The sequence below is a fragment of the Aphis gossypii genome, chromosome 1 (assembly GCF_020184175.1).
Source record: "Aphis gossypii isolate Hap1 chromosome 1, ASM2018417v2, whole genome shotgun sequence".
NCBI classification, from domain to species: Eukaryota; Metazoa; Arthropoda; class Insecta; order Hemiptera; family Aphididae; genus Aphis; species Aphis gossypii.
Window position 1 is genome coordinate 82,408,180 of NC_065530.1, and position 25,092 is coordinate 82,433,271.

The 25,092-nt window shown below is 24.1% G+C and overlaps 1 protein-coding gene across 4 annotated transcripts in view; it reads right to left on the reverse strand.

The window, feature by feature from the left end:
- LOC114122489 (uncharacterized) overlaps positions 1 to 23,907 on the reverse strand; it is a 112,858-nt gene extending 88,951 nt beyond the window's left edge. The window contains exons 1-4 of one of the 4 annotated variants that reach the window (XM_050210944.1): positions 8,255 to 8,395; positions 7,847 to 8,181; positions 7,607 to 7,774; positions 5,220 to 5,537 (exon numbers count right to left, since the gene is read on the reverse strand). In XM_050210944.1, coding sequence (XP_050066901.1) covers positions 5,220 to 5,510 — 291 coding nt within the window. In that variant the 5' untranslated portion in view covers positions 5,511 to 5,537; positions 7,607 to 7,774; positions 7,847 to 8,181; positions 8,255 to 8,395. Of the gene's footprint in view, positions 1 to 5,219; positions 5,538 to 6,717; positions 6,991 to 7,606; positions 7,775 to 7,846; positions 8,396 to 23,443 lie in introns of those variants that run through there. The other 3 variants (XM_027985166.2, XM_027985165.2, XM_050210946.1) reach the window with 3 other exon arrangements.
- Positions 23,908 to 25,092: the final 1,185 nt, after the last annotated feature.

Below are 25,092 nucleotides of genomic sequence, written 5' to 3' on the forward strand. Positions count from 1 at the left end.
TTATTAACTAATTTATTATTTTATTTATTGATTGATACATTTTTATCGACGTGAGTACTCTTTTATTATAATATTAATTCTCTTTTTAGCCACCTGCCGAATTCAGCTCGTACGGTGTATTATCATATTATAATTATACTTTAAATATATGATTTGTTCTTTTATTTTTAATTTAAAATTCTGATAACGAAAGACGATTTTATTACTTTGTCTATTGGAGGAAAATGGCTAGGTCCATCATTGGATGGCCTCCCTTCTCATATCATTCGTGTCTCACCTGTATATTTTGTTAACATACTTATTGCGCTTCACTGGCATAGATTGTTTATTTTCTTAATAAAAAATATATTACCTAATTAGTTTTTTATTTGTTTAACATAATTTCTAATTTCATAGACTCAATAATTAACTATGTTTATTATTTGATACATAAAGTTATATATACCATGTAATGCGTATACATATCCCATAATAGAGTTAAAGTATTTTTTACCAAAAATACGACAAAACCGATATAAGACAGGTATATATGTGAAAAATATTTTTCACAATTAATTCAAAATACCATTAAAATTATTTTATTATCGCTGTTCTTAAATGTATAGAAATATAAAGTTGAAATTCTATAAGCGGTATAAAAAAATTAATGATAATCAACAATATTTATGAGTATTATTTATACAAAACATGATAATTAATACAAATTATTAAACTTATAGTTTATATATTATATATATATTATATATATATACATTTATTTATAATTATTTACAACTGATTAGCAAAATAAATTCATATATTTTATTTTGTATTCTATTTATAAAATCATATTATCTAAAGACATACTATGTACTATGATTTATATTTGAATTAGAAGTACAAAACAAAGTACATTAAATAATTTGATTTTTTTTTTTAGTAATCGTGTTTGAAATATGTTTATATTTTTGTTACTAAAAGTATTATTTTCATGTTTCTAAAAACCATAAAAACTACTGTGACACGTGACGATAATATTTTTGCTTTTAAAATACAAGTCTAACGTTTTATTACTTTTTTTATGGTGTGTATTTTATATATAATTCATTCAAAATAAATAAATTCTGGGATTTTTTTTGGAAACATGTAAGAATAATAACCACTAGGTACAACTGTTTTACAGAAAAACACTTAAATGTATTATTATTTTCAATTTGAATTTACCATAATTGGCAACAAGTACCTACGTACAATCATTTATAATATAACTAACATGATAATATGTAAATGAAAATATTTTTAGTATTTTAACTACATAATATTGTATACTTTTAAAATATGAATAAACTAATAAACAAAGTGTTATAAATAATTCAATAGCAATTAATGAACTGAATTAGCTAATGGACATAAAACAACATTGGGATAATAAAAACAAACTGCAGTATATTTAAGTAGCTATAGTACCACTCAAAATCAGAATACAGTAATTTTGAAAAAGCTTAAAGATAATAATAAGCTTTATTTTTTGATTACTCAGTTGGAATCTTATATTCTTCTATAAATACTAATAAAGGACTATAATTTAAGTAATTAAATAATGGTTATTTAAAAACAATTATGATGAAGATTTTTAATATTTTACAGTGCTAATATTAATTAAATTATTTTTAATATTTAAATCAAGTTATTTATTTTAGTATATTTTACTCTACTAAAAGTATGTATGTAATCCTTAAAATATTTTTATATTAAAATTATCTAATAACATTTTAACTTAATCGATATGGTTGACGGTTGTGTATACATATTAATTAATTGCTATAAATAGAATCAACACAAACATTTATTATGATATTATATATTGCAGTATAATATGTAATTTCTTTTCATAAATGTATATAGCAAAAAAATACTAGACCAAAAATAAAAATCAATAAATTAAAAAAAATGTATTTAGTTTTAACGGTTAACTAAAGATGACAGTATAAAATGTAAATACATTTTCACGTAACGAAAACATCAAAATTATTAACGACACTCATTAAGTATACTACTATCTAATTGGATAGATATTAATATATTTTGATGATTGGGACCTTACCATTATTTTTATGATGGACGATCCTTATATCACTGTTAATGGCCAAATTTCCCTGACAGTGTGATAAATTTATCGTCCTTAGAATCTCCCGTGGGGATCACTACGATGTAAACCGCAGACATGAAACGATGGGAAAATTCGTTCGTTGGTGGGGTTGTATGGAATATAATCAAAAAGGGGTCACAGTGAACGGGAAAATAGTATAGGCTTACACACTAACGCGTGGGCGAAAATCAAGACTATGTTCGTGTGAATAATTTATCGAACGTCCTTTTACAGGAATTATTCAAACAGGTATGCACCATTGCACCCACATTTCTTTCTGTACGAAATTTATTATTTTATTCGTTATATTGTGATGTCATTATATCTATAACTACTATAATCTATGCACACCATCTGCATAAATTAGTCCAAATATCTCTACAAAATAAATTATATACATTAAGTATACTTTAAAGGTTGTCAGAAAAATTAATGATTCATTATAAAAAAAATGTATTCATACTGAAAATATGTAAAACCAAGTTCATTAATCGCAATAAGTATACATTTATTTAAATTATAGCAAAAAATAAATTTATAAGTATATGCTCGATCCAATATGAAAACTTATCGATGCTATAAAACAAGACAAGTATGGTATATAATACATTTTTATCTAAAAAAAAAAAAATAATAATAATAATAAAATAACTTATGTGATAATAAGACAGTAAAATAAACAATAATGAAATTAATGATAATACATTTAATATAATTTCCAGTATTATTATGAAAATACAATGTTGTTAAAGGTAAATAAATGTTTTTGTTACGATTAGGCACTATCCATAGAAAAATATGCATATATTATAAGACGTTTACTATATAATAAAAGTACCCGAAGTTAGAATAGTAGGTAAGCGCTCAGTAAAATTAATTTAAAGATGCAAACTTGAAATACTTTTTAAAATGTATTTTGTTTTAAAATTGTATGATAATAAGGAAATCACATTGTTACTTTTATTTTTATTTATTTTTTATTACGTCTTATTATGGAGAGGATTAATTGGTAATATATTAAAAGCAATGGTAGAAATAAGAGGATTTAAGTGATTTAATACATTTTTATGGTATTTAACTTAGTAATTAAATGCGAGTATAAGAAGTGTTTTAATGCCAATTTCTTCGTTTAACGTGTTGCTGATATAACTGTTTAACATACTATTATTCTATTAATATATATATATTAAACTATATTATGATAATTGCGTTTTTATACATATAATATATATAAATACAATGTATGTATGGATGGATGGATGTGTGTGTGTTGTAGTTTATATTTAATCAATGACAACTAGTTTATTGTTCTTATTTTATATTCAATCTTAAGAGTTGTTAACAAAAATGTTCCATTAATCCCTGTGTTAGCATTTCTTTATATTTTTTCGTACGAATTGCACCCTTGGTCCTTTAACATATTTTGGATGTACACTATATATTAATTAATTATCATTATTTATTGTTTAAAAGTTTTATTACGAAAACCTTTTAAAAACCAAAAATTATAGGTAGTTAAATACTGAAGTTTTGAATAAAGAAAAATGTTTACATAACTTTCGAACTTGATTTGTTCAATGTAGCTTTAAGGCTTTAAATTAATGAGGTTTTATAAATATTAATATGAAGAACACTTATTATTGTACGATCTCTTAGCAAATCTGAAAAGTGTGAAAATACAAGTTACCAAATCTCATAATAGTTATTCCCAATATTATTTTATGCTGTCATTTATTTTGCAATGTTAAATTAATATTTCGATAAAATATTCTACAGTAAATAAATTACAATTCATTAGGCATAGAAATACTATTTCTTCAGCAATGAAAAACAAATTTCATAATATTTAATATCAATAAAATAATAATACCTATATAATATTTTTAAATCAGTGTAGCTATTATTCTGTTTGTAATAATTTAGTCATTAAGCTATAAATATTCAACAAACAATAATCAAATCTAGAAGAAATTGTATACATTAAAGACAGTATAACATTTTTCGAATGAGCTATATTCACGCCTTAAAAATTAGTGATCGTTGATTTTTTTGTTTAAATTTTCATGGTTAGAAAATTATTTTGTGATTGTGTAAGTATCTTACAGTATGTCTTTAAATTTTGGTAAATAAAGAGCTAACATATATTTATATAACAAAAATACACATACTCCTTATAGTTCACACATTGTATACTATATTATTATATATACAGGTGATCCATTGAATATAAAACACTCATAGACAAGTTGTTTACTCTTTTAAACGACAATACACATTTTTACATTGTATACACTGAAGCAGAATAGTATTTGAAGTATTTATATCTATAAAATCAAATTGTGTGTAAGTAATTTATTATTTATAGGTATTTAAAGTATAAATAAGTGGATAAATAGTCAAACATATTTTGTGAAGTGCTCCTGAAACACTTTACATAACTCATCTAAACTTAAAATACTTATAAATCATTAACTACTCGTCAACAGTTGATTTGTATATACTGATGTGCTCCAAAAATATTCTAATTTAAAATATGCAATTAAAAATGTATATTATCATTCTAAAGAAAAAAAACTTAAAAAAATTATAGTGATAAAAAATATAAATGATAGAACAGATGATCATAAAACATTATTTTGCAACTATTTAAAACCATATAAAAAAAATATTGTATATCTTACATTAAATAACTACCCAGTATTGAATGACATTATTCTTATAGTATTATATAAATAAAGTTTGTTAAAATAACATTGTTGTAATAAAATTTTCAAAAATATATTTTCAGAAATTCAACAGAATAATATAATCTGTATTGTATGACTTCCTAATTGTATGTACTGGGAAACTTAAAATAAGATATTTATTTTGAATAAAATATGAACGCTACAGTAAAAATATATTAAATTTACCTTGTAGCTATTATATTTATTTTAGTTGATCTTCTTTACATAATTTCGTAAATTAAAAACATTTTAATAGATACATTAGAATCACAAAACAATTCTAAAAATAATTTTTGAAAAGTTAACAATTTTCCAAAAGTTCATTTTAAATTAGTAATTAAACGCGATGCATATTATATACTTACTTGCTTGCCAGCAAATGATTCGTTTACACTGAAATGTTCACGGTTGAGTATAGTGAATGTGAAATCCACATAAACTCGCACTGACTCAGAGGCACTCTTCCACACTAAGTATGCACCTAACATCTTGTCAGTTCGTGAGAATGTGATTGACCACTTTTGATGACCACAAGCAAATTCTTTAGATGTAACATCTCGGTCCGGGTCACGAGTTACTGACTTGGTCACCACAAATGTAAACACATGAGTTTGAAAACGGTCCGGCAACTTAACCAACCTGTACAAGAGTGCCATGGTTGATCGATGATCGCATTACTCAGCCTGTGAACAGAAAAACAAAAAATAACTCTATTGTGTTTAAACTCTAAAATTTACTTGTTATGTAAAGACTACAAATAATTGTAAAACCTTATTCTCTAATCTTTAAGAACCCCCATAAATTGAATTGTTCTATTTGTATTTTTTTTCTTATATCTTAATAATGACTATAAGCTAATAATTTGTGATACAAAGCCTTTATTTAATAATAAAAAAAAAAAAAAGATAATAATAAATTGTATTATGTTTTTTTCACGTTTAACTGATAACTTTAAAAAGGGGTATTATAGAATTGATTACTTAAGTATTTATACTAATATTAAAAACCAAAACACATATTTTGAAATATAGTTACTCAAACTATTGCATTTAAAATATACAAAAACTCATATTCAAAAAGATTCTTGATATTTTTAAAGCAGAAGGATAAAAAGATTTATATCAATATTTGTCTCAAAATAGGATAGTAGCCTCTCCCTCCTTCCACCACTACCAACAAAAATAATAACAGTATAAAGTTCATTATTTCTCAATAAATATAATTTTTTCTATATCAAATATTTAAAATAAATTTATTTGTCATTTAAAAAATAAATATATAAATTTTTCTTGATTTTTGAGACATGACATCAAAAGTTCATTGAAATGGTTCTAAAGATGATATTAAAAAATGAAAGATAATGAATCATATCAATAAATTTATTAGATGAAAATTTTATCTCAGGAACCAATGTAAAAACTTGTATGATGCATAATATTATAAATGATTGATAAATATTAGAAAATATCACATTAATTCATTAACATAAAGCATTTATTGCTATTATAGGCATGTTATACATTTATAAATGTAATAAAGATTTCAATAACTGATTCAAAGAAAATACCTATAACAAGTTTTAAAATGATTGACTCTCAATATAATTTATGAAAAATTATATTAAATATTTTTTGGCTCTTATAATAGGTGCATGAAAAAATTTAAAAAAAGAAATAGTTATAAAAACAAATTTCGTATTTTAAATTATGTTTTTAAAATTCAAATTTTTTAAATATAAATTTATGTCGAAATTGTTTACTTAATATTTATTCAAGTGCCAAACATTTAAAATTCTAAACTAATCACAAATTATAGAAAAACTTTTAGAGATAAAATTTTATGAATCTTTTGAATTCTTTTTACCAAAACTTCATGTTGTTACTAAAAATAAACATTCCACGTTAAACTCTGAAAGTCTGAAATTTATACTAATAAAATATTAATGACCAGACAAGATTGAAAATTGTATAGTTTTAGGACCGTCTCTTTAATCCCCTGAAGTTCTGGAACTTTTAACAAGTTTTTATGATAATATTTTTTAAGCAAACGCGTTCTGTTTAAGTTCATTCATTCTCAAAAGTATTTTATTTTTAATTTATAAAATAATAATTAGTTGATTAAAAATAAAAAACCATTAATATAATTTAAGTATGATAAAACAATTATGAAAATATGCATTGTTTAGCAAAAATATAGTTATATCAGGAAAATATAAAATATTTTCCATTAATCACCATGGTTTTTTTTTTTTTTAATAAAACATTTGTTTCATATTGTAACATCGGAAACAATATGATACACAGTTTTTTTAGACAAGTTTATCTTTAGCCTTGATATTTATTATAATTATTTGTCTTTTTACATTCTTGACACTTATTATTCAAAAAATACGATATGAAACCACAAAAAAAATGAGTATAGTATAACAAATATATATTTGTTAAGCCTACTTGACTGAATTTGTAGATGTATTTTGTGGATCTTTAATGAACAAAATAAATAAATAATTTATTATGTAAAGTGTATAATTATTATTTCTATAGTAGATAGTAAGAGTATTAATTGTTTTCAATGAATTATAACGTTATAAGCCTACAAATGAAATATGATAAAAAAAACAATTATTGTGACAAAAACGACGTGGTCGTGGTCATAAAGTCGTGAAAGTACAAAACGTATAATAGCATAATGTAATAAATAATCATGATAATATTATTATGACATATAGTGGTATAACTATAACGTTACTCACGAGACGTGGTAACACGCATACGAATCTGCTGCAGTGTACACGCACAAAAAGAAATTGTATTATAGGTACGAGCGATGACTTTGCGATGAGCGATTTGCGAGTATATAATATTATTATGGTGATAAACTATATTCCAAGCATAACGGGAAACAGGTACGACCTGGACGTCTGGAAATAAAATAAATTCGTATCAGCGGCCAGTCGTTATTGCTTTCAACTGTAGGTATATAATACACATACAGCCTTTAAATAAAACGCTCGAAAAGAAATTCTCTTTCCGACTGCCATATGATTATCTGAAGGACATTATTAGTTTGCATATTCGGTGGACTCTTAAATGCATATAGCTCTGACTGAATCCTTTTTATGTCCTCGTTAAATGACAGTCAAGAGCATCACGGACAGCTGATGCAGATGCTGGAAGTGATTGGTCCATTTGTATCGCTAAATCATGTTGTTACGCTGACTGATCTCTTACATACGATAAACAAGATTGTGCGATCACTGGTAGACATTTTTAAAAAGTTTCTGTTTTAGAGGTGTTTGTGTGTATATATATAAAATGAATGCAACACCTAAAAAAATGCGTAAAACAATCGCGTAATGCTATAAAAATCGTCTGACATTCGCCTTATCAAGACGGTCTACCTTTCCTGTCAGCGATCGGATTTTATATTATTTGTATTGTGTGAATGGGGAAAAAATGGTCTGCATCAATAACATATATGATTGATAATTTGAACTAAAAATCAATAAATTAGAATTTGGCTTAATATTGTTTAGAATTCTATTTTTCATTATAGTATTACTACTGTAAAGCTTATATGGTAATATTATTATACATAATACAAACATGAAAATGCAGATGGTATGGTTCTAGTATTAATATTTTATATAAAGAGTTCTTATGCGATAGTGTTCCAACTCGTGTGTGGCATGATTCTCTTTAGTTTCTCTAGATTCTTCGACAATAAAATAAACAGTTTTATTTTGATAAAGTATTCCTACCTAAAAAATGAAATTATTTTTTTGAATTAAGCTAATAATTTATTATAAAGGAGTAAATATAATCTCGGATACTGTAAGTATTTTATAATTATTATTTATATATTTCAATATTTAAGTTCAAACAGACAACTCACCGATAGACACAAATAATTTTCTCACCAAAATGCTTTAGCTAACTTACGAATTTTCAAATCGCAAATAAACCGATGAAAATTCTGCCACTTTTACTCAAGAGTAGCAACAAAATAATATTTTAAATCATTTTGGAGACGAATCACGTATTAATCGTGTGGCATTGGTTGGATATTATAGAAGATAGTCAAAAGTTAGTGAATTACGTTTCGACCTAATCACGTGCAAAGCGCATCATGTAATTTATGCTGATAAAAGACGTAACACAAATATTGATATTAAATAAAGTATTTGTCTTATAATTTTCATAAGTTTAATGTTTACATTGTAACGGGAAATGCTATGTAAAATAAACTTGTATTAAATAATAAAAGTTTATATCAATAAGTGTTTACAATATATTTTTCAAATAATGAAATAAACTAAATATAGTTTCTTTTGTTAAAAATGGCTTACGTACTTAAATATGTATTAATAACATGTTTGACAGATAAACGTAGATATCTTATTACTTATAATTTACAAAATTTTACCCTAATGATGGGTATAAACCATAAAGTAATTCTTCAATATTCTTAGAATGAAAAAATAATAATCGGATATCAATCTACAAAATTATAATTTTTGGAAAACGAAAAAAATCACCGAATGGTAATAAATAATGATGACAAAATAAATTTTTAATTCTCAGCATATGATTTATACAAAACTTATTTTTCACATAATCATTTTTTTTTTTTTGTCAATAATAGTTAAACTAACCCGGGTTAGTGATTTTTTTATAATATTAATCACATTATTTTTAAATTGTTCATAAATTATCACCTCCAATATTCGTTAATGACATACATATCACGGACTTTATAATCAAAACTTTTTCTCAAAACATTTTTATAAAAAAAATATATAAAAATTCAAGCAAACTCTTTATGGTCAAACTTTTTTATTATACATTATACATATACGTATATAACTAAATTAAAATAATAATTACATAATAAATAACCAAATTTAGTTATAATTCTTAATCAATAAATACTAGAAACCTAATATTAATTATGTAGGTATACAAACATAGAAAAATAGGTAAAGTTATGATAATATTAGGTTTAGGTATATAATAAATAAGAGAAGATGAAATGAGGTTCTTCAGCAGTGACTGCTCTTTAAAGAAAATTGTTCGTTTCATTTTTACTCATGCAATCGACTTAATAACAACTCCTATAGATATTTCAATTAAAAAATGTATACGTAAAATGCGAGTAAATAAATTATACATACTCTAACACTTAATGAAAAAGAAATCATATTCTAACAAATTATAGATGCTGTCAAATCATAAGGCCTCGACTTCAGAATTATCATTAACTTCGAGAAAAAAACCATTCCGTTTAATCTAAATCTACTATTGCATCAAACCGTTCAACAGACTATTCCCCTAACTACCTAACTGTTTTTTCCAAGCCCATTGCTCATACTCATAAAGTGTTTATAATAATCACATAACACCAACATGACCAATCTTCTCTTAATCTTAATTTAATTCTAAGCAACTTTATAAACAAAATTAAATTAATGATAACACTGTTGATTTCCTTCTTGACTACAATTAGTTTTCAGTGCCTACTAGACAAAAAATAGCTTTTATCACATTCATTTTCAATTCTCTTTTCAACCACCAACGAAACACTAATTATATCTTGATTGTTAAAGTTATTATTAACTATATAGTAACGTAATATATAATATATTGTCGTAAATTATTGTTGATCTCGAATTCTTATTCAATTATTTAAGTCACACGTGCTAATATACGTAAACCTCAAATGTGTGTTATATTCTTTGTATTGTAATATATTTAAAAAAAAACATATGTATTTATATATTTAAATAGTATATTGTCTTGTAATCCAGTTCATTTTTTGTTATAACTAATAAGAAATACAATTAATAAAGTCAACATAAACGATTCCAATGAACATACTATTTTATAAGCTGACAAACGTGCTTGCGTGTTCTATTGTGTTGTGTACATTATTGTTTATGCCATAACGATATGATCACGAAGACACGAACATACAACACGTGTGTGTTAGTTATTCGGTAATAAAATATATATCTTCTCACTATTTTTATTTTTATTTAAAAACTATTATCGATCATTTTTAATCATGTTTAAAAGAGATTTTTTTCAATAATGTTAATTAAAAATAAAAAATGTATTAAAATATTAAAAAACCTCAATATTATCTAATAAAAACTAATACCTACAGTTTTTTAGGAGAGGAAATTATTAACAACCTGTCAATAATTGAGAAGCAACTTCTTAAAGATTGCACTACCTATTAGTATCTACAAAATATTGAAAAACTAAAGCATACTCTGTAATACATAAATTGTATAATAACTTAAAAATATATATACATAAAAATTATAAATATTATAAAATGTATTTTAAAATAAATTGAACTGTTCAATAGAACCTAAAAAAATCATATTGCAAACTCTGTAACTAAAATAAAATTCACATGATTAAATATATTATAATTAAAAGTTACATTTCATATAAAATTATATTAAATTGAAAGTGTAACCATCATTAATAATTAGACCTATATTTAATAAATGCAATACAACTAATACGTATATATATTTTTCATTAAATTACGTTAATAATTACAAGCTATAAATATACAAAATATTATATAGTATGTATTAATACATACTAAATACTATTTTTTATGATCGAATATAATATAAAATAATCTTACTGTAATAATATAAATTTCCGTAATTATTATTATTTTTTTTTTTTAAGTACTCATCTAAAAGTATAAGAAATGGTGTAACATTCAACTATTTGAAAGTTACATATTATAAGAAGGATAAACGGTACTCTATTCCATTTATTAAAACATCCGAAACAACAACATTATTCAAAACTTATGCTACTGACACTTAACTTTAGCCCTATACGCATAATATTGACATACAAACAAGATATTTGGTTCTATTATAGTAATTTCTACCTGTAAAATAATGAAATTTAAAAACAATTTAGAGCTTTAATATTTAATCATAAATTCATTATTACATTTATGTATAGTTAAAAATTATAATTAATAATCATCTATTATTATAACCTTTGCTATAGAAACTCACTTAAATTTAACTATTTCTATGAATCATATTCGTAAAATATTTATTCTATAATAAGTGATTATTTAAATTTAAATTTAAAATTATATTTGTTTTTAAGTATATGAGTATTAGATATAATATATTATAATTTGTGTTTTGAGTACCTAAATCGTAATATTTCAATCCAAATACAGATAAAAGTTAATATATAATTTTTAAGAAGTAATATAATACATAATCAGTAACTTTAATACTGTATTATGAATAAATTACATAGATATTAAATGTTTTATGATAAGGTGGTTCTTTAATAATTGGTACATACTATGTTATAAAACTGTAAAAATAATTTTTGATGGACGGACGATTGCCCTGGAAACGTCAGTTTCAGTAGGCGTCAACGGTTAATAAATTCTACTCACCTTACAAACAGCTAATTCCTAAAATATACCTAGAAGAAAATAATTGGAAACCGTTCTCGTAAAATATGGAAAAAAAATAAACATATAGAATAATTTATATACTATGAATATTATGTATAGTATATACTATACACAGTGCATAAAAGGCGCGAATAAGGAAAACGATTTTAAATTAATTTAAATGCAATTTATTTTTTCTGTTTCAATTTATATGTTCATTACACGCGTTATAATAGTTATAACTTTAGATGGTCTAGTTTAGACTTACTTTTTTTCAATATTAGGTAACTAATTGTCGTTTTGTAAAATTAATTTAACACTTTATTTATTATCATAAAAATTCAAGACATGTACCTGAGTACCGTATTGAATCCCCAAACACTGATTACGAACATAAATCTGTTTTTTATCTAAATAGCGAAATATTTCTGTACCAAATGTTATTCAAACGATATTTGCCAAATAAAATACTGATAACTATTAAGACGTATAGACATAATTATATTTTAATTTTTAACTTTTTTACATACCAGTATAGAAGATTAACCAACTAAAATAAAATCACTGTATCTAATAAAGTTTCAAATAAATAATATTACATGCATATATCAGGGTTTCATCATTGTAGTAGTTTCAATAAATGCATTAAAATAATAATAATATTGGTCCCTATAATATATTACTGTATATGTTATGATCGTAGCCACAAGAATATAAATAACGAAACAACCAGGTGTTTCACTATTATTCGTAATTAGAGTATGTACAATATTAATATTATTTAATCGTTGTAGTGATGGGGATAGAAAAATTACTACACTAAATTAAGTAAAATGTACTCGTAATAATTATATTTTTTTTTATCATAATATTATTGAACAAAATATAATTATCACAAACAATCAGCCACTGCCATATTTTAAAATTAAATAATTTATCTATATTTTATTCTTTTATCAAAGTTCACAAAATTACTTTTATTGATTAATGTTTTCAATAAAGTTGTAATCTAAGTAATATTTCATCATACACAATTATTTTGATCTTAAACGGATCGCCATTAATATTGTGGTCGGTATTTCTTTAGAAATCCAATTAAAATAGTTATCTGTGTTGATAATCAACTATTGTCTGCACGACTTTGTTGAAATAAAGAAGCACGGAATTATTTCGCATATTTTTTAAAGGTCTTTAATTTGTTTTTTTCTTTATATTAGTTCGAACATTTTGCAGCAAGTACAGTTTCACTGTGACGCTGTAATTATACTAAAATTAAAACTCATTTATGTACTTACTTTAAAATGATATTAAAAAAAAACTATAGTAATAATAATTAGTAAGTAAATTAGTTAAAAAGTACCTAATCACTTTACTCACTGCTGTAAATATTTTCAAACATTAATGAATTATTGATTGATATATTAATACTTTAATGATTTCAATTAAAAACAAAATAGTTTATTGTGTATTTTCTATATTATTTTAATAATTTTACATAGTGAAATGTAATATGCATAGTCATATAAATAAGTAACAGAAGCCAAGTAATATGAAAAGAGCTTACTCTCACGCATCAATTTACAAAAAAAAAAAAATGTATTATAATATGTAAATAATAAATATACACTTTTTTATATTAAACAATAATTTTTAATTTTTTAATCTTAAAAATGGGACTATCGTGCATGTATTTTCAAATTATTCGAATACTATATTAATAAATTAATCTCTTATTTTTAATTATTGTTGTTTATTTCTTAATAGCTTTATTAAACTATGTGAATAACGCAACTATAGTAATACAGCTATATACTACTGTTAAATATAATCAGTTCAGAGTGTTAGATTGAGAAATAAATAATTAAAATATTTATACCAAGTTATTACAAAATAATTACAGTATAAAAAAAACATATACATAAAATTGATGAAATTTCGAAATAATACAATATACACTTTATGATTTAATTATTAAATATTGTTTAAGAATTTCAATTACTATGTACTAGTATTAATAATAAACACCAACTTCAGATGGGTTTAAACTATATATAATACGCTTTATATACTATCGTCAGCAAACACCGCATACTCGTAATATAAAAAAACACACAATACAAATTGAAAGTTTATGAGACAACAGAATAACAACTATTTTGTCAAATGTTGCATTTATATTAAAATGTAACAATGATAAAAGTCGAGAAACTGTTGCGCACCATGTACAGGTGAAATCTGCTATGTGGTGGTTACTAAAAGTCACAAGCAGTCATGCATATCGATTGCTGGAACACGGAAGATAATAAAACTTGTAGGTGGCGTACGACGGTCAATCGATTATGTGCATTGGCAGTTGAGTGGAGGCCAAAAGGACATGGGGTAATCTATCTGGTGGTAAATATATTAAATAAATATATATTAAATATATTTATTTATAGTTAAATGTTTTGTAAATAACTAATTTAAAAAAAAACTTAAAACAAATGTAAATACAACTTAGTTACCTAAACCATACGAACAATATATTAATATAGTACTCGAATATTTTTTTTATATCAAAATGTTGGCTAAGAGTTTTGTAGAAAAATTAGACCAAAACAAATTCTAAACAAGAGAAATAAGATCTTTTTTAACTAAAAATGTCAAGCTGTAAAAATTAAATTTATTTGTATTAAATTTATAACTTAAACTCTTATTTAAACTTTAAACTATAATTAATATAATATACCAACTATTATACTTAATAATATAATATGATGTTTACTAATAGAATATAAATTATTTTATTTTACTGGCATGTTAACAATAATGTTAAATAATTATATAATAATAATGGATTTTAAAATGATCAAAAATAATACCAAATACATTTCATTCTAAATTTAGTTTTAGAATGTACTAAAAGTTTATAAGCTAAAAGTATTTATTTATATCACTGTACTTTCAATACATTTTGCCTTATTAAAAATAAACATGGCATTAGGTCAGTCACGTAAATACTGAATCTACTTTATAAAACATTACTTTACAATATTTATCTTTGAATCTTACACGCGTAAAAGAGCAATTTAACTCTTTTTCAAATCTAAATAATATATCTTTAAAGATTAATATTAACACAAATGGATCCATGTGAGCTTTGAATTAAGTTTTTGAAAGTTACTGATAGGGGAAAAAAGTAGTCTGACATAATCAAGTTTAAAAAAATATGGTTTAAAAGCACATTCTAAAACACTACTGAATTAATATTTCAATTTTTTTGCACGTAGTCTGGAACTTTACTATCTTTTACTCAGAATGGTTTTATTTATATATTTTATTATTTTATTATATTTTATAAAAATAAAATATTTATTATAAAATATATGACTTAAATTAAAAATAATAATAACAATAAATAATTAAATTTTTACGGGTATGGAATAGAATATTATTAATGCACATATAAATTGTGATACTTTAATGAATAGGTTTCTACGGAATTACAAATGTAGTCCATTTATATTTTGTCATAATATACTATACACATATATGACAGAGCAAAAACGTTTCAACCATATAAGTACCAGCTTAAATTAAGATTCTCTTTTACAGAAATGAAAAATTATAAATAATTAAATATTTAAAGATCAATAATATTATTGATTTAAGCCATTCAGATAAATAAATAATAAATTGTAATGTAGTAGGTATGAAATAAAATACTTTAATACATTTGAATATAAGAACTATGTACCTAATTCTATCATTTTATAAAACTGTTACTTTTTTCACCATTAGATTGTGTTTTGATAAAATTTCTATCTACTTTATATAGTTTTAAATTGTAACATATATTTTTAATTACATAATAAATTCAACTTATGATTTGATATAAAATAGGTTTTCAAAACATCAACATTTTAGTAATATTTAATGTTGAAAAAATATTTCTTTATATATACGTATAAGTAACTAGTAGATATAAGTGCTTAAAATTTTCATATGACGAGTAGTGTAGTGTACAAATATCACCACTTAAAACTTTACTTCTCATTATATATGAAAATATATAAATGCTATTTATATAAAAAAACCTACTCGTATTTGTTGTGAGTTCAATATTTACATATCAACATATTAAAAAAATTTTCTACTTCTGATTATTAAATCAAAATTTTAAGTACCTAGTTTCACTATTAAAATAAATATATTAATAAGAAAATAAGAACATTAATAAAATTCCAGATTTAAGTGAATCTTAAAATTTATAAAAAGATAATAAAGAAAAATTAAAATAATATTCTTAACAACTCCTAAAAGAATCATCGTGTATATTGTTTGTTCATTATAGTTATATTATTAAATATTAAATCCTTATATTTTTCAATTTTTGTAATAATATATTAATACACACATGTATATATAACTAACTGTATCACTTATCATGCACATTGGTATTTTTCAATAAGCTCGAATTAATAAAAATTTAACAAGCGTCGTTATCACCTAAAACAAATAACAGTAAAATTTTATGTAAATAATAGATATTATATTATATTATATTACATTATAGACCAAGATATTATTGCAAAATTAGGACAATCGGTACGTTTAAATTAAAGTAACCAACTTTTACTGCATAATTTAGTTAAAAACAAAACTATAAGACTTTAGTACTTTACAATAGAATAGTTTAAAAAATATATTGAAAATGAGGATTATTCAATTGATATAATTTATCTTTTTAAGTATATAATATATTACCGTAAGTGTTTAATTTTTTGTCTTTAAAGCTATAATAGTTTAATTTTATAGAAATTGATAATATGACAAAAACTTTTAATGAAGCCTATTAAATTGCCAAAATGCGTATTTATTATTTAACCATACTCATATAATTAACTGTTTTTATCAATAAAATTATTTCTATGTATAAGATATGTGTTTATAAATTATTTAAATTCTTAACATGCTATACAATGAATAAATAATTCATAACAAACATATTTTTTATAAAATGTATTTATTTATTGAAATTTGTTTATTTAGCAATAATGTTTAATTACTTTTGTACTTCTTAGGTGAGATACATATATTATCATCATTTAACATTGAAATATTATTTTTCGAATTTCAGTTATTATTTTTTTTTTTTATACATATACATATATTATATTATATATAACGAATCTTAGCATTAAAAAAAAAAAGATAAAATTTATCGATATTATATAATATTGCTGTATTTATTACAAATAATTCAAACCAGATAAAAAAAAAAAGATACAAGTTATAATTACGTTATACGTATAAACATCAACTATTTATTTTTTGAAGAAACTAATATAATTTTAATAATACGAAAACTTCCAAAATATTGCAACAATCTAAGTAGTATATATTTTATTTCAAAAGGTCTTAGTTTTTATTTTCGATTAAATATTGCAGTTCAATAATAATTTATATCTAATTCATGAATTAAAAAATAGCAGGATGTTAAAAATATACTATAAATTTGAGTTTCTGAAATAATAATGACTTAGAAATTAGAATATTATGTAATTTAGAATACATTTAATATGTATTCTGAAATATTAATTTAAATTTTAAATTGTTACTCAATCGTACATATAATAATTATATATATTATAAGAAATAAATACAAACATGTTACTTTTCTCACAAGGGTTTAAAGGCTTAATGCTTCACATTATTATGAAGTGTATTTCATACATATATGGTATATATAACATGAAGCGATTATTTAGAAATGTCTTTATATCTCAGAATAATAAATAATGCCTATGTGACTTAGATATTATTATAAATAGAATGTAGATGCCAAAATGGTCCGAAATAAACTAGGATATTAATTCCATTGACTATATAGTATACATATTAAGTTATCATGTATTATCATAATATTATGATCCTTGGAAAATACTGTCATATATTATTTTAGAATACAGGTTATTTGATATATATATATATATCATAATTCAAACTAATTTTCTTGCTTACTCAAATTATAATAGTCTTAAAATACAAATATACGAAATTGTTTACTTGAATAAAGCGTATAGTTTGTTTCAATAAAATATAAAAACTTAAAAGCTTAGTAGAAATTATCAACATTACAATAAAATATATTCATATATATTATATATTATTTTTTATTATATTTGTAAGCCATATTAAGCATAAAACGCTTGAGAAATTATAATATGTCATGACAACAAATAAATTTGACAATGAAAATATAATATTCATGTTTCACAATAACACAAGATTATATATTATATGATACTATCTCTAACGTCTTGAATTAAATTGTTTATCCATAACCATTATCCTCATTCTAAATCTAAAAATACATTAAATACTTTTAACATGCATATAAAATATATTGTACAGCATTTAAGATACTTATATGAAACGATAAATAACTAATCGTCAACCATGTTTTCCTATTTAAAAAAACAAAATACCATACAAAATGTTTGCATTATATCAATACCCATATACATAAAATTGTTTTATATATTCATTTATAGTATTATTATAATTATTAATATTAATATTGGCAGCATTAATCACTTATAAAAATTACTTAAATAATATATATATAGAGAGAGATTTTTGATTAATGTATAATATCATTCAATACTCCGTTACTTTGAATACTTATTATGAAAACAATATTTCATTCTAACTTTATCTTAATATTTAATATAATCTAGTATCAAATTTTAGTTTATTTTAATTCAATTAAAAAATACTTTAAAAAATCCTCTTTGCTAAAAAAAAACTATACTATGATCTATCTAACGTTTTCATTTTACTTAACATCTTTAACATTGTATTTTATTTTATTTATTTCAATGAATAAGAACTATGCCTAGGGGAGTACCCTAGAATATAACCACTTACGAAACAATGCTAAAAATCATTGAATAGAACAAAATCTAGATTTCATTCTAAGTAATAAAAAATAGAAAAACAAAACTTTTTATTTAAATAAAATAGAAAAATAATCAAGAATAGTATTAAACGTGACTTGTCTTTCAATATACGATGATATGAGTATATAACATTGGTATGGACATTTTAATACACTTCTTCAATGAATTAATACATAGTAAATTACTTCATCAACTAAAAATATTTAAAAATCAGTTTACCATTTCAAATATAATTTGTTTTTCCAATAATAACTAGTCAATGACTAAATGTATAATAATCTACAACTGCCTATCTTTTTTTGTCTTCATGCAAACTTGTCGTATCTATTGTGGTATTACAGGCTTAGAAGAGTGAATTATTTTTAAAAAAAATCACATATATGTATGAAATTTCATTATAAATACAAAAATTTATTATAGACCAAACATTTTTCATACATTTTACACTATACATAGAATATATATTTTTAAATATTCAATTTAACATGCAAGATAATTCATTAATTAAATAGAATTTAATATATTTCAAGTATACTACATCAGTAATTATTGTATTCAAACAAATTGTATAAAATATTATGAAATCTTAAATTAAATATTTGAATATGGTCATTAAAATCATTAACTATAAATATTTTCTTAAATTAGGCTATCTCTTTTTTATTGAAATAAGCTTATATTTCACTAAATTTTAGAATATGTAATAAAAAGAGCGTAAACATTTTCAGAGACAATACACGCAATTCACTTAACTTTCAAAAATCAAATAATACAAACAAAAAAAACTCTTTGGTTCAAATCACGTTATAACGAATGTCAGATTCAAATAAAAGTTTTTCACCAACTTTAAGCAGGACCAAAGTTTATTTTTATTTCAATAAATCGATCTACTTAGTTGCTTATTTGTTGAGTTTGAAATATTAGTGATAACAAACTTCATATTATTTTAAGAGTTTTGAATGAAATATAATTTTTTTAAATGCAGTGATATTTGAATATTATCGATACATTTTTACTACATTCTTGAATAAATTAATTCAATATAAATAAGTACAAGTTTAATAATTCAACACAATATTATCATACAATTAAAAAGTAAATTTATATCATAGCTACCATTATACAAATTCGTTTCAATAACTTCACTTGTACATCGTTGAACATGAACAATGAGATTAATTTTTTTTTTTAAGACCTGTCAATAGTTGAGTGGAGTTTTTTTCCGATACGTCAAGTTTAATTTTTTATTAATATTTCTTCTTGATAACATACAATTACAGTATAATACTATATATATTCTATTAAAATTCGTTTAAAATGGTTTTTAGTTCTAATTATTTTAAAACAAAAATTGTTACTAATTATTTAATCATAAAATTGTTTATTGTATAAAACTAAAACAATAAAAGTATAATAACTTAAATCAAATAAATATTGAGTTGAATTTGAGTCAATAAAAACTTTATAAAATACAACATTTTAATTTAAAATAATATGATTTTATATACAACTACACTAACGGTGTTAAAGTAGCAAATAAAACAGAAATTAAAAAAAAAATTATTTTTAAATTTTTCAATTAATCTTACTAAAAATGTTTGTAAAATAATAAATCATCAATATCAATTACAAATTTATAGTATAATAATCAAAAAACATCTTATCATTCTTATAAGCTAAAATTGTATAATTTATAATGATATTTATCTCGTTTAAAATATAAATAAAAAATAAAGCTTTCATATAAATATTTGACTATTTAAACTAATGCAAATGAATTTTATCTATAAATATATTGTAACATGAATCTTTTAAAAAATTAAAAGAAATAGGAATGAATATAATCAATATATTAATTAATCTTTTTAAAACACCACAACCAATAAAATTATTCAAACAATCAACGAAATAAACAATTGTAAATATAGAATATGATTTGTATGGATTCCTGGTTATGTTGGCATAAGTGAAAACAAATATGCTGACCAAAAACTCGAATAACCTACAATTTATCCCAATCTAGACTTATGAATCTGTAAAGAATAACAATATGGTTTAAAATTGCAATAAATCAAATCGTAACTATTGTTGTTGAATGGTAAAACTAATAGTTTAATTCAATAAATAATACTTTTAAAGATATCAAACAGTCCATAAAACCATCACCCAAACTGGTCATAATATCCAGAATAGACGTGGTTATAATCAATCTACCTCAAAATAGCATCGCACACGGAGGTATCTTAATCAAATATATGATTCACCTATATAATAACTTGCGGTACACTCATCACAGTCGAACGCATACTTCTTGAATTCCAACAATATTACTGAATTAAAACACTAACACTAACTTCCACGAACTCTACAAAAAATCTCGTACCTTCAACAAAGTCGTATGGTAGGCCTTTATCAAATATATAAATGAAACTAATCTCCGTCAACTATTTTAATACAATTGTTAACAATATAGATATTATTATAATTGTATCAACTAAAATAAATTCGTCATTTATAAATAAAATGTTTTAAAAAAATGTAAATATTGTGAAAGTAAAATATAATACATAAATGTGTAATTATTAAACACGTGAAAAATATATTTTGCAAATATTTAAATTAGACAAATATTATAAGTGTGCGTTTTTATATGCATTTTTTTTTTTTTTGTTTTTATACTTATTGTATTTTTATTATATTATAACGAACCCTATTGGAACCTTATTTTATTTCTTATATTGTATTATACTATCAAATGTTAAAGTGTAATGATTGAAAAAACAACCCGTATAAAGTTTTTGATAAGTTGCTATTGAAATTGTCTTACCTCTAAAAAAAACCCATTACATCAATGTAAACAATCTTCATTCTAAAAATAACGTGTGAATTATATTGAAAATAAAGTGAGGAAATTGGGTATATAACACATAATATTTTCTTTTTTTCTGAGTTGATACAAAGTATTACTGAAAATTTAATTCTACAAAATTACGTATTTAGAAGCTATTGTTATTTGTTTCTAATATGTTCCAGACTTTCTGACGATTAAATATTACATTGAATGTGGATAGTATGTATGACATGTTAATAAAATACTATACCCACACCGAGAAGTGTTATGGTTTGCCAAGTGGATACTCGTGTATTATAATAAAACTTTATAATACTACAATAAGTACTGCTCATTAAATAAAACACTTTATTTTTATACTACAACTTAAATTCAAACTTCCATTACATTTGAAATTAAAGGTTAACAACATTTATTTCGTTACAATAATTACAATATTATATTTAAGTTTTATTCAAAAATTAATATTAATTTATGGTAATAATGAAAAAATAAAATCTCGTATCAAATAATAATGGAAAAATAACAACGCATTCTAAAAATAACTAAAATGAAAAAATATTCATTACTGTCGAGTTACCTGTATCATCGTAAGTAAAAAACAAATATATGCACTTGAAATGTACAATTCTAAATGAAATACTCGAGAACTAAAAGAAACAAAATTCGTATTTATTGGAAACCAGAAATTGCACTTATGTTAATTGAATTAGACTCGCAAAGTTAGAATAGTTATGTGATATCATAAAAACTAAGTCAATTTATTATAAAGTATTACCTTAATAAAATTATATATAGATAAAGTCGTGCTCGTACATTGTTAACTAAACGCGTTTGAAAACCTAATAGAATATAATATTGTAATGCATTATAATTATTATTATTTAAGGCTTTTCTTTTTTTTTTTTAATCATATACCTAAGGTTAATCTAATCAATTGTAATACTTCGTGTAAACTGTAAAGGAAAAAGTGTAAATCGTAATAGATGGCTCCGTATTATTATTCTAAGTGCGACTCGTTTTCTCGTTTCGTATATACATCAAAGAACTTTTCTACGGCACCTATATAATTAAAAAGTCGAGATGATACATTATACGAGGTAACACATAATATCATACGTACATACACTACGTATATTGGGTTCGAGGGATTGTTCTATCAGTATAATTATTACAAAACAAACACGCGCGAGAGAATGTTTACAGTGATTTTCTAAGCGAAGTATACCATTTTTTGGGCACACAAAATCCCAAAACCAAATTTATTATGTACTACAACTATAACATTATACATATACAATACAACGGTTATGACATCATCATATTATAATATACGTACCAACGGAGCTTTAAAAAGCAATAAAGGTTATTAATTATTGTCGGCGGACACGAATTGATAGAAAATTATGCGACGGCGACGCAACAATCGCGCGCGAAGAGACAACAAATTAACGAAAAAAATCAAAAAAAAATTTCGTTCTCGCGGAAAAAAATCGGCGACACGAGTGATCTCGACGGGCCGGTCCGGTACCGGAACGACGACGACGACGACGCGGAGGATGAGGAGGAGGAGGAGGCGGTCACTCGCGTGCGTTCTAAGCGTGTTCGCGCGCCGGACGGTAGCGAGCGAGTGACGGGCCGCGGGCGCCGACGACTGTCGTTACACTGTTGCGGAGCGTACACGCACTATCCGCCACGACGGTACGGACCGAGTGAAATAAGCGGCGGCAGCGGCGGCGGCGAGATAGACCTATACGCGCAACGGTTTCGGCGGTTCCGGGCTGCGCTCGTGGGCATCGCGCGCTTACCTGCCTACCTATTTTCGTTGGCGTGATGGTGCGCAGAGTTCAACGCGTGTGTGTACGCCGTGTGCTGGTGTGACGCGGCGCCGTGGCCACCGGGTTCGTGGCCATCGGGTCGGCGGCGGCGGCGGCGGAGAGGAACGCGTCAACGGCGGCGGCGGCCACGACGCGCGCGCAATTATTATATCCGCCGCCGCCGCCGCCGCCGCTCTGCTCCCGCGGCAGCAAACAAGTGGTTCGCGCGCAACAGTGTGCGCGACGCGCGATCGCCGACCCGCACACCCATCGCGGTTGTTAAAGGTGTGTGTTGTTTATGCGATATTATTATGATTATTATTCTGCCGTCGTGTTTTACACACCACTCGCGGGGAGGGTCGAGAACAGCGGGTCAAATCATTATTACTATTACTACGTGGGTACACGTCGTGTTACGATGATTATTTGAATTATTATATCGTAGTTACCCTTATCGTTTTTGTTTGGACTAGCCTAGTGGAGACGATTACAAAATGTCTTAGTGGTCGGACTATTTTCACTACTGTTGCAGATACTTCTGCAGTGTACCTACGTCTCGAAACCAGTTTTGTCCACGGCACGTGTAGCCTAGTAGAAAAAAATTATCGAGAAAACCGGTGACGAGATTGAGTCCGCTAAAAAATTACACGTTGACAAAGTTTTTGTTTATACTTTTCACGAATGCAGTATTTCAGTGGTTTTTATTTTTTTTTTTTTTATTTTTTTTTTTTTTTTATTGCAGTCGTGTCGTAGATCAGACAATTTGATTCGATCTTACACTTTGATCGTGGTTTCTGTAAAAGGAGATCTGTCAACACTTTTTCCAGCCAACACTATGAAAACCGAATATTTATATTTAGTAGGTACTATTTAGTACTATATTTGATATATTTTTTAAGACTTATCATCATGACGAAAAATTTCCTGAAAATAATTTTTTTTCAATTATTTTTATTATAAATTTATAAAAAACAATTATTTTAATGAACATCATATAAAATCATGTAGACCTACCGTTAATGTATGTATAAAAATTTTTTATTTATTTCGTTTCAATAAAGTTTGAAAAACAATGGTGATTATGATACGTGTTCATTGTTTTGGCTTGTACCTACTCCTATCGTTGTGTTATGCTTTAAACCCAAAAACAATTAATCATCACATTCTAAAA